Raw genomic sequence first — 12,678 nt, forward strand, 5'->3', positions numbered from 1 at the left:
ACGCCTGCTACAGGTGCCAGAAATTAGGACAATTCTTGGAACTGTGTACCCTGGCGTCTCTGGTCACTAGTGACAATGAAGGGCAGTTCCCTCCCTGGGGGCTGGCTGAAGTCCAGGGAGGGGGTAAAGGAAAGATCAGTGGGACATTTCGTGGCTCAAGGCAGTAAACAAAACCACGTACTGATCAGAGGACTCGTGTTGCTTAGTGTCCCTCTCTGCTGAGGCTGAGCTGAGGTTATCAGACTCAACCTAAAGTTTAGTGGGAGCAGACCTAAACTGAAATTGTTCCATGCTTTAGAAGCAAACGAATGTCTTAGGATCAATAGTCATATGCATATAAGAATAATTAAAATGTTGCTGCCCTTTATTCTAATGAGCCCCAGAGAGAGCTCATCTGCGGTTTCACGGGAGGAAAGGGCAGTGGCAGCAGCTCTCGGGTCCGGGCTGGGAGTTAAGGGCCAGGTCTCCCGGGCTTTAGAATCTCAGAGCTCAGTGTAGGCAGAGCGGACAGTGGCCTGCTGGGAGAGCCCCTTGGAGTCTATGAAGGCCCACCTGTGACTGCTTTCAAAGCCTTGCCCCTGCTCCAGGGAAGAGTCGTGTGAGGCACAGGACGTCAACAGCCCTCTTTTCCACCTAGAAACTGGAGACCACACAGAGAACAAATACTGGTGTGTGGAGGACAGAGATACTCAGTCAAAACTCTGGTAAGTTTGAATGGAGTGGGAGGGGACGTCCAACAGGAGTCTGGAGGCACAAGGGAAAACTCTTTGCAGCGTCCTGCCCCTTTCTCTGGCTTGAAAACAGAGCTCTTTTCAACGGGAATTTTGGAGAGAAGCCCCAAATTACCGAGCTATTTCATTTGTACTTCCTCACCAAAAAATTATTTTGGAATCTAAAATAAACGTGTTTGTATTGGGAAAGCATTCTCATCGGCAGTTTCCTGTAAATGCTATTTTTCTTGCCTGTACTCAACGCTGAAACGTTACCCAGACGGCACAGGCTCCAGGAGCTGTCTCCTCTCCCTCCCTCCCTCTCTCTTCACCTTTCCGTCCTCGCCCTCCCGCTTCCACCAACGGCGACAGTCTTCTTTCTCTGATATAGAAATAGTTCAGAAGTGTGTCAACTGAGCCCCACTGAATTCTAAGCCTCTCCCATAGAACCCCCTTACTTTGGGGCTGTTCCATGCACTGTAAACATTTCGAAGGTTTTGGAAGCTCGGTCAGGACACAGCTCGTGGACTTTCAAGCAGTTCCCGGCAATCACTGTGGACAAGCGCATCATAGTACATGAAAGGGTTATCGTGTTGTCAGCATTACCCAGAGCGAAGCACGCAGAGGTTTCACCTGTTTCAGAGGTGATCCCAGGCACAGTAGACCGTGGGGAGGAGAACCCACTGCCAAAGTCAGGTGCTTAGGGGGCGGCAGGAGCATGAGAGGACGCGCCCTGCTGACGGGCTTTGACCTTCCCTGAGCACACAACCTTCCCTGAGGTTGGCTGAGCAGAGCCCGTGGCGGAGGGATGGTTCCTTTGGAAGCAGCTCTCAGGGCCTGTAGACAGTGCTGGAAGTTTCCCACTCCAGCTGGGGCTACAGCACAGGCCGCAAACTTGCCGCACCTGGCCTAGCTGGGGCTCGGGTGTGACCTTTGAGTTAGGCACCTCCATACTGCTCCAAAAGCAGGGCCAGGGCCGCCCTTCTCTAGCAAAGGGACCCAAAGTTAGCAAAACTCAACGCAATCACCTTTTCTTAGGAGCCTTTTCAACTTGACAGGACTTGTTTTCTCACTCAGCAGAAAGCCTCCTGCGCTGGGCTGGGGGGTGCTATGAAGGTGGGCGATTCGCCTGCTCCCCCAGACACGCTCAGTCCATCTTCACGACACTAACAGGGAGGCAGAGGAAACAAAGCCAAGTGTGCTGACGTGCGCGGTAAGCTCTTCCCTGCTCCCCTGCTCCCCTGTTCCCCGAGGAAGGTGCTTCCTCCTAGCAGGCGTCCCCCCCCCCCCCCCCCGCCATGTTCTTCATTCTCCCACAATAAAGTGCTGCTCTCTCTGCCTCCCTCCCCTCATCGTTCTTATTTTCCTCCCTCCTTTTTTTTTTTTATACCTCACTCCCTCTCTCCCGTTTCTGTCTCTCTTCCTTTTGCATTTCTTCATTTCTGCCTGTGTCTTTGAGTTTATGTAGTAGAATACTGCTCAAGATAAATCATCGTAAGCCACTGCTCAGCATAATCAGTGACTAGGTTTCCCTAAGATTTTATCGCCAGCATACAGAAGGAGTATACTCAGTGTGCTTACTTGTTCCCTCATCTCATCTGTTCCCTCCGCTCCTGCTACTCTGTTGAATTGGGGCCACATAAGCCTCCCGGAAGAGGGGCTGTCACTGTTTCCTTAGTCTCTGTGGTCACTCTCTGAAACGTGTGATGCTGTTTCTCACCTCCTTTTACTTGAAACTCTTCCCCCTGTTCCTGCCTTTGTGCATTGACCCGGTGACCACGTCTGTCCAGCTTTCTTCCCTTATAATTCCTTCCGCATAGTTCTGCGTTTTAACCACCCGTCTCTCGCTCCCTTCTCCTCATTCCAACCTGGTGCAAGCTGTGCTGGGCCCTCTTCGGTCAGTCACAGGCCACAAGGGCTGCGTTCATCTTTATTCAGGAAACGGGGGCACGTGGAACTCAGTCCTAGGAAATAACTAGATGTTTGCAGAACAGGTATCTGAGCACACTTGCTCGGAGTGAGGAGGATGCTTCTCCTAAACGGAGTGTGTCTGTGACACTCTAGTCTGATTTACAAACCACACCGGGAAGTGGTGTGAGGATTGTGTGTGTGCGTGTGCGTGTGTGTGCGTGTGCGTGTGTGTTGTCCACATCCTGTTGTGGTGCCGTGTGTGGTTCTGTGTGGTGGGAAGGAAGTGTGTGTTCGTGTGTGTGTGTGTGTGTGTGTGAGGATGAGAGGTGACTCAGATGTCCTGCTTGGTTTTTCATCATTAGCTTCTGATCTTCTTAAACCTCCTGAAACCAAGTATATTTTTAGCTCACTTTGTCATTCTCCTTTGTCCCTTCTCTAGTATGTAACTTTTTTCTACCCTTACGAAAAATAAAATAAATAGAATGCCTAAATTTTTTCTTTGAGATGCTCTTTTCTTCCCTGCCATTTATTTTATCCCTGCTACTAATGGATTACCTTAAAAATATGACTATTTCCCACTAGTGCACTGTCTAGAGTTAGGTGGCTTCAAACACTAGGTGGGCATGTATTGTCTTTATCAGATGAAAATAGAAAATATTAGCTTTGGGGGTTTTGTAAATTTAACTTATTTTAGATAGAATCATAATATTAAAATGTAATAAGATTTCATACCAAAAATGGTAATAATTGTGTTCGATTATGAAAAATATTGATAATTTTGTCTAATTGTAAAACCAGTAAGTGTGGCTTTTAGCTGTAAAAATAAATAGTGGGGTTTTTGAAAAGCACATAGAGAATCATTGGAGGGACAAGGCCTCCCTCGCCAGCAGGGGAGGAGGTGCAGAGGGGCTGCAGTGCAGGCTCAGGGGGGGAGGGGGCTTCTAAGTCTGGTTAGGGCCCCCCACAGGCGCCGTGGAGGACTAGCATCTGCTCTCGCTCAGCTGCACAAACGCTGAGTGGGCCCTGGGGCCCTCGTGCGGCCGAGGCCCTGGAATTAAACTGAAGGTGGCTTTCCCCGGGCGGGAGAGTCTCAGGGTGAAGGTTACAAAGCTCCACTCCTAGCTTTTACAAGAAACCCCAAGGTGTGGCAGCTCGGCGCGTACCCATGGCTTCTGGGGAAACAGGCAATAGTGTGGCCTAGCTGGGCTCAGGCCAGGGTACCCAGAAACCTGGCGAGAACGGGGGTCGGCTGGGGGGGGCGGGGTGGGATCTAGTGAGAAAGGCGCCGAGGCGGGGAGTCCTCGCAGCTTCTGTAGTAGGCGCCCACTGAGAGCCGGGCGCCTGGGAGGCTGAGTGGTACTTACAGAAGTCAGAGACCATCGTGCTTTCTTACCTCCCGGTGCTTACAGGGAAAGCCACAAATATTAGAGAGCACTGAGGCTGCACGGGAATGAAGCAGCTGTCATTTAAAGGATGCCAAAGAAAAATCGAAGAGAGCTTCTAGAAACAAAGAGGATGCGAAGGAGGAAAACATGCCCACAGACCTCCTCACGCTGGCGCGTCTGAGTGACCCTGACCCTGGACGATAAGCCCTGGGAGGCCAGAGGACACAGCCTCTCTCATTAGGCGCAGGGGACATTGCTAATGTTTGTTGGTTCTTGCCATTAATTAACTCCTTCCTAGTGTTACGTGCCCATGACCTGGACGGTCTCAAGTTTAGGTCTTTCCATAAAAAATGGCAGCAAACATTTACAAACCAATTAATCAAACTTACCAGAGTAGCGCTCTATTTGTTGAGTGCCGCACTAAACAGCTGCACTAGAACGGCAGCAACAACAAAATCCCCTGACATTTGCAACAAAGAATCAATTTCTTTCTCTTTTTTTTTTTAGTGCAAAGACAGGGAGCAACCTTAATGTCCTTCAGTAGGGGCTGAATAAAAAGTTAGAATATCGTCTCCTAATCACGATTATTTAAACAGATTGCAGTTCGCAGTGAGCAGGAAACGAGTCCATGATGCCCAATTCACAAGAAAATTTACGGTAACTAGGATAATATTTGTGCATGAAAAGTGCACCTGAGCCCTAGACCGTGTGGCTCTGTTGGTTGGAATGTTCTTCCGTAAACCTGAAGGTCACAGGTGCGATGCCCAGCCAGGGCATGCGCCTAGATTACAGGCTTTGTCTCCATTTGGGGCGCATACGATTGATGTTTGTCTCTCACATGGATGCTTCTCTCTCTCTCTCATCCTTCCCCTCCCTCTAAGAATCAATAAACAAGTCCTAGGGTGAGGGAGAAAAAACAGAAATGCACTTTGTCATAATCACATAGTCAACCCTGCAATTCCCATTAGAAATAAACTTACTCAAAATGAGTTCTAAGTAGCTAGGGAGCTCTCTTCTTCTTTGACCACAAATTTAACTGCAGTCATATTGGAATGTTATATCCATGGTTGTTTTCATACCCGAGTCAACAATCAATAGGAATATTTTTGTATTTTTAAACTTTCTATCTAGCCCATGATGCTAATGTATACGATGTTTCAAAGCTAAAGAAGCAAGTGGATTTTATCTGTGACATTAACATGACTATTTCTCTTGACCGAACAGGGGGCTTATGACCGTAAAACACGATGAACGAAACCCTGGTGATGGAATTCTCGTTGGTGCGATGGACTGACAGCCGGGTGCTGTCGAGGCTTCTCGCTGTGTTCTTCTTGCTGCTGTACCTCATGGCCACATGGGAGAACATCATCGTCATTTTCCTCACAATTCTTGACCATCACCTCCACACCCCAATGTACTTCTTCCTCAGGCATTTGTCCTTCTTAGACCTTTGTCTCATTTCTGCCACAGTCCCCAAGTCCGTTCTCAATTCCGTCACCTTCAGAGACTCCATCTCTTTCCTGGGGTGTGCGGTCCAGCTCTTCCTAGTGGTACTGATGGCTGGGTCAGAGATCGGCATCCTCACTGTGATGTCCTATGACCGCTATGTTGCCATCTGCCGCCCTCTGCATTACGAAGCTGTCATGAGTAAAAGGACCTCTGTCCTTTTGACGGCTGTGTCCTGGCTCAATGGAGGGGCCTTTGGAATCTTGTACCTAACTGGGACATTCTCTCTGAAATTTTGTGGGTCCAACAAGATACAACAGTTCTTCTGTGATGTTCCTGCCCTACTGAAGCTCACGTGTTCAGAACAGCACGTGACTATTAATGTCAGCGTGGCCATCGGTGTCTGTTATGCATTTTCATGTTCAGTGTGCATTGTGGTCTCGTATGTGTACATTCTCTCCACGGTGCTGAAGATCCCAACCAGACAGAAGCAGTCCAAAGCCTTTTCCACCTGCCTGCCTCACCTCATTGTTGTGAGCATGTTCCTTCTGACAGGCGCTGTTTCTTATTTAAAACCAGCATCTGACAAGCCCTCCCTTTTAGACGTGCTGGCATCTATCTTCTATTCCGTGGCGCCCCCCACCTTGAACCCCATGATCTACTGTCTGAGGAACAAGGACATTAAGGCAGCACTAGGAAAAGTCCTGTGGATTGATAGAAATAGCAGAAACGTTGCAGGGAGAAAGTAGAATCTCTTTTTGCTCCATCATGAGCTAGCTGTTTGAAATGATTAGTACTAGAGACAAGTACACCACAGAGATCTGTGGGTGTTCAACTCAGGCCATCAGTTTGAATAGGAAGTAAGTGTTTTCCTTATACTCCTTCACTTGGTTTCATGGAAACTATGAAGATTTTCTTCTTGTAGCTTTGGTGATTTCGACTCCTGTCTGAGCCCCACACACGTGAGGTTTGTACGGGGTTCTTATTCCTCCAACATGATTATCTTCCCTGGCGTTTTCTCCATTTAACAAATGTTTTAATAGCCTAGATTTTGCATCTGTATTTTATTTACTCAACCTCCTTTGAAATCGTCAGCTAAAGATATGTTTTCTATCAATCTTTTTAGAGAGAGAGAGAGAGGAAGGCGGGGGAGAGAGAGAGGGAGAGAGAGAGAAACATTGATGTTAGAGAGAAACATGGATCAGTTACCTCCCATACACACCCTGACCAGGGATCGAACCTGCAACCTTTTGGTGCGCAGGACAACACTCCAACCCACTGGGCCACCCAGCCAGGGCTTAACTTTCTCGCTAGACTCTGACTTCCAGTATTCAATGAAAATTATGAATTTAATTTAAAACGATGATTTTAACACTGCAGTTTAAAAACATATGTACATACTCAACTTTGTCATATGCCCCACTTACTTGAGAACGCATATTTGATTATTTGCTTTATACGGTTGCTCACATATTGAAGAAGGTGGTTCTTTCACGTATCTGTTTGTTTTGATGCCAGTCATACTCTTTGGACTCAGATATTTTCCTGTTTATTAAAATTTCCTTCCATCTACTGTGTTGACTCCCGACACTGGGATGATTGTTCTTACAACGCACCACAACCCATGAAAGATGGCCGCCTGACAACTGCCTTTGTTCCTGTGATAAATCCCACCTCCTGCTTTTTTCAGATTTAATTATCGTGTAAGATTTCCAATATCCTAAGTGTTCTAAATTATTTACCATTTTTCCTGCAGAAACATCCTCTCGCCTTTATTTTCCTGCCCACTGCTTCCTCCACGTGCTCCCTTAACTGCACAAGACACAGATGCGTGCCTGTCGGCACCTGCACTGAATCAGACAGGTGCGCATGCGCTCTGCTGATGCTGCCGACCGACCAGGCGTGGCTTGAGTGCAGCGAAACCCGTCAAATAACCGAGACTGAGGAGCGGTGGTCGGCATGTTTTCAGTTACATATATGTATAATTTCTTGCCTGTAGAAACACCTTGCAAGTTCTGTAGGCTCATTATAACATTTCTGAAGCTTTGGTCATATCGCCATCCTCACGAAATCCTCTACTTGTCCAGATCGTACCTCCAAGTGTAGCTTCAGCAGAGTCTGGCTACATGGAGTTCTAAAAGCACGGATTTACACATTTACCGATCTCTAAAGCCTGGCACATAGTTGATGGAAATAGTTCAAATACATCGCCTAGTGAGCCTCATGCATAAATAAACTGGACAGGAAATAAATTGTAGATCTCTTCTAATAAGCAAATGGATGGGGTGCCCTACTGGTGGGAAGTCCACGCCCAGAGTCTGATTGATCGTCACCATTTAGGTCTCAACGCTGAGCAAACACTAGCTACATCATAACTGCTCCTTCAACACACTCTTCATCCGGAGCAATTCAGTTCAAATGCAGCACAATCTCACTGTGCCTTTCTCAGAAATGCACATTACACTGAGTGAATATATCAATTTTCAAATGAATCCCTAGTACAGAGGCACTGAAATATTAAAAAAAACATTTACCTAACAATTAAGGACATGGAATAATGACCATGTTTTAGGAGGAATCCTAAAGACTAGAAATACAACTGTTGGGGACGACTTTGTGTGGTATCAGAGACTGTAGCCCCGTCCGTGCAAGCAAGGCCTGGAAAGAGGCCTGCAAGTCTCTACCAGAATGCCGGGAATGCTGGAGGCAGGCATGACCCGGTACCAGCACTAAGGGTTCCCGTGGGAGATCGGGCCTGAAGAACGCATTGTATCCCTTGAGGCTTGCTTTGCTTTGGGTAGCCCTGTGGCCAGGAATCAGATATGGAAGTCCAAACACAGAACGAGTCAACTCCTCATCTCATGAACGGGCTTAACAACCATCTGGCCTCAGGGTGTCTAACACACCCTGGCCTGAGGCAGATCTCTGTGTTCCTTCAGTTGGTATCTATAGATAATGTCTGTTTTCTATAACTATAGCCTTGAGACATTGATCAATGAGCATTGTATGCATACTGTACACCCCTGAGCATACCGATCCCAATGAAAGCCATTTCAGAGAAGGGCTCGGGGCATTCTCCACTAGAGGGAATCGCCACCCCCTTTCCCGCTGGAACAAGAGATTGTGTCCAGGACAACTCATTCTCCTCCGTGGCTGGGAGTGCTCCACGGGACAGGGCTTCCCACATACAACCAAAGTTTGAAGCAGGGTGAGAAGTAGTACAAAGAAGTAGAGCTGAGATGATTTCTCATGTTCTACACTGAGAGAAAAGGGCTGTGACAAGTCATGGACCTTTGGTGACACCATGTGACCGTGATAGAGCATATTGCTTTGAGGGTTGTGTTAGGAAATCTTTCTCCATCCTCGAGGTCCTCCTTTACTCACTTCATGGAACTTTCATTACAATATACTTGCAGACAGTAGATGGCGATTCGGCACAGCCAATGAAAACCCTGCAAGCTTACACTCCTGTCTTGCCCTCCCACTCCTTTTTTCCCCAAACATTACCACCCCGGTAATGATTCAGATGAACATAAATGGAACTAGGATTTCCACCTCAGTTCAACAGTGGCCCTTCATATCTGGAAGAAGAAATTGGTGTGCTCATAATTTGAAACAAAACATGTATGTCACTTTTAAAAAGCTTAAACATTTTTATGGGCTTATGGAAGAGTCTGAATTTGGTGTGGTGTAAACATTTGCTTATTATTTTCTGACATATTAAAATATTTATTTCAAAGACCCCCACAAGTAGGCAGTTGAATCAAATGTCCAGTACTGGCCATTTCTTTGTTTGTCCCAGAAAGGGGGGCTTCCATTGCCTGTAGGTTAAATGCCAGAGGTGATCAGTAGATAAGACAAATAAATTAAGAACATTACAAGTATTTGCCATTTCAATCAACAAATTTGGGAAACTCATATGGAGGAATAATGATTTGGGACGAGATGGATTGAAAAGCATACAACAAAAAGGACAAGGAAGAGACATAAAAATGCATAAAAGTTAAAAAGTTCTTTGTAGAATGAAGGGAGGTTGTTGAATTAGAGGTAGGAATTCTATCACCAGACATAGGCTTTAATGGTATCTAGACCTGTACTGTCAAACATGGATATCTAGAAGTTTTACATAGATTGGCACACACACACACACACACAAAGTTGTGTGTACATCGGTGCTTGGTTTCTCCAGTTTCCCTTCTCCCTGGTCCTGACCACCATTTCTCTCCGCGTAACAAGCCTCCTCACGTTTCCTTGAGGAAACGTCCTAAGTGTCTTGTGCCAAAGAAAACCGAACAATTCAGATGGATGAAGCAAGTTTTAACAAGTGTGGGCCTCTCTTTGGTTGGACCTGTGCTGAAAGGATGCATGCAGCTTTGGGGGGTTGCCAGACGTAAGACTGAGGACGACGAAGTCACCTGCCCGAACACGAGTGGTGCCAGATGCTCACTGGCAGCCCGAAAGACTGAAGGCTGGATCTGGCTTCCTGGGAACCCCCAGCTGCTCTCTTCTCTTCATGTCACGGCCCTCCAGGGTCTCTGAGGTCAGGCTACATGCCCCCCTCCTCCATGCAGTCGGCATCTTCTTCAGTTCTTTTTCCCATGTGTTATTACGGCCATTCTTTCCTATTGGTCTTATTTCTTTTCTCACGAAAACTAAGCTCTGACTCATAAAATACTTTGCCTTTACCTGCTTTTGTTTCTGAAACATGTTTAAAGAGGCCACTTTAAAGAATACAGGCCGACAATGGTTGTTTCTGTCTGCATCCCTGCATGATCATCCTACATCACTATGCATCTGTGATTGATAAAGGGAAGGTGTTCGGGTAAGGATTTCAGAAACCAAAACAATAAATTTATGTCAATAATTCTCTCATATACAATAAGTCAATAAATAAACTGTCTATTGGATGAAATAAAAATCTGAAGGCTGCCCTGGCTGGTGTGGCTCAGTGCATTGAGTGCTGGCCTGAAACCCAAAGGGTCGCCAGTTTGATTCCCAGTCAGGGCACATGCCTGGGTTGCAGGCCAGGTCCCCAGTAGGGGGCGCTTGAGAGGCAACCACACAATGAGGTTTCTCTCCCTCTCTATCTCCCTCCCTTTCCCTCTCTCTAAAAATAAAATAAAACAAAATATTTTAAAAAACACTGTAAGCTTTCTGTGAGTTACAAATCTTTGGGTGTTTTTTCTTCATTTTTAAGACTTGCATAGAGCAATATTATATATAGCCATGCATTTGCATAAATAATGCAAAACTTTTTATGGCTTCTCTGAATGACATATTATATGCGTGTATATGCATATGTATTTATATATGTTATTATGCATGGATACATATTCATAAATGGAAAAATAGATAAAGAGATCACATAAAATTTTACTTACATCATCTTTCATCTTGAAAAGAATGAGAAGAAATGATCTCATAAGAGGTAACGTTTCAAAAATAATCACTGGAATAACTCGTAAGAACACATGCTGTTAAGCCAAATAGGAGAATTCGAAGATTGAGGTAATGTGACCTAGATGGTAAGACTCTCAACTGACTGGACAGGTGACTTATCAGAATGACAGCTCAGCCTAGAGTCCAATGGGTGCGATAATCGGCAACCCAGGTTAATTAAACATTATTGAATGCGAAGAGGTCTACCTGTGTGGTTTTTTGTAAGACACGAGACAGTTCTATGAGTATGTTCCATATGTATGAACTGTTGGCTGGTTTCCACTTTGGGACAATTACAGATACTGATGCTCCTGTTGCAAATGCACTTTGGTCTTTTTAAAAATTGAGGTACAATTAACATATGCCATATTGGCTTCAGGCATACGACGTAATGATCGGATATTTGCATATGTTCTGAAACGATTACCAGAAGTCTAATTAAGATCCGTCACCACACAGAATTGTTTTCTTCTCATGAGGGAATTTAAGGTCTACTTACTCCTAGCAATTTTGATATTCACTTATGTTTTTCGGCACTGTTACAGATGTCCCCCATTTCCCTCACTTTGCCCTCCTCCACGGAGCCCCCAGCCCCCCACCGGGCCTTCACCACACTGCTGTCTGTGTCCATGGGCTCTGCATACACGCACGTATGTTCTTGGACTAATCTCTTCTAGCCCCTCCCCACCGCCTCTCCCTTTGGAGATGCCATTCTGTTCCATGTACCCATGCCTCTGGTTCTATTCTGTTCATTATATTCCACACATAAGTGACATCATATGCTATTTGCCTTTCTCTGACTGGCTTATTTCACTTAGCATACTATTCTCCAGGTCCATGAAAGACTTAAATGTAACTTGCAAAACCATAACCATCCTAGAAGAGAATATAGGCAGTAATATTTTTGCCGATCTCCTTGGGCAAGGGAAACAAGAGAAAAAATAAGCCATTGAAACTACTTCAAATTAAAAATGCTTCTGCACAACAAAAGAAGCCATCAGCACAATAAGAAGGGAAGGCAATTATATGGGAGAACATATTCACCAAGGATACATTTGATAAGCACTTCATTTGCAAAATACATAAAGGACTTACGCAACTCAACACCAGGAAGACAAAGAACCCAATTAAAAAATGGGCAAAGGGACTTTCATCCAAGATGGATGGGTAGGTAGACACACGGTGCCTCCTCGAACAACCAAAAGAAGGACGACAAATTTAAAAACAAAAACAACCAGAACTGCCAGAAAATTGAACTGTATGGAAGTCTGACAAGCAAGGAGTTAAAGAAGAAATACTCACCCAGATGGCAGGAGGGGCAGAGACGGGCAGCCTGGTGGAGAGGACTCGCGGCAACGCGGTGCCTGGAGGACCAGGGGTCCCACATCCACATGCGGATAAACCGTGGGGAACAACTGGGGAGCGAGACAGACCCACAGCCCAGGGCTCCAGCAGGGAAATAAAGCCTCAAACCTCTGACTGACAACACCTGTGGGGGTTGAGGCGTCAGCGGGAGGAACTCCCAGCCTCACAGGAGAGTCTGTTGGAGAGACCCACAGGGTCCTAGAACGTACACAAGCCCACCTGGGAATCAGCACCAGAGGGGCCCAGTTTGCTTGTGGGTAGCGGGGGAAGTGACTGAAAGCCGGCAGAGAGTGGAGCAAGCGGCACAGTTCCCTCTCGGACCCTCCCCCACGTACAGCATCACAGCGCAGCATGTGTGACGCCACCCCTAAAACAAAAACGAAAACAAAGCAAACAACTACAACAGGTACAGAATCACAGAA

The 12,678-nt window shown here is 46.2% G+C and overlaps 2 protein-coding genes across 2 annotated transcripts in view; one reads left to right on the plus strand and one right to left on the minus strand.

Annotated features, from left to right (window-relative positions):
* Positions 1 to 12,678, minus strand: part of LOC112296372 (zinc finger protein 354A) — a 73,811-nt gene that overhangs the window by 12,145 nt on the left and 48,988 nt on the right. The gene's annotated exons all lie outside the window — the stretch shown is intronic.
* On the plus strand, positions 5,243 to 6,457 carry LOC128779371 (olfactory receptor 14K1). Its single transcript, XM_053912344.1, has one exon. It carries the CDS (start codon positions 5,254 to 5,256, stop codon positions 6,199 to 6,201), a length of 948 nt encoding a protein of 315 aa, XP_053768319.1. The 5' UTR covers positions 5,243 to 5,253; the 3' UTR covers positions 6,202 to 6,457.

This window comes from Desmodus rotundus, chromosome 10 (genome assembly GCF_022682495.2).
Source record: "Desmodus rotundus isolate HL8 chromosome 10, HLdesRot8A.1, whole genome shotgun sequence".
In the NCBI taxonomy this organism is placed as follows: domain Eukaryota; kingdom Metazoa; phylum Chordata; class Mammalia; order Chiroptera; family Phyllostomidae; genus Desmodus; species Desmodus rotundus.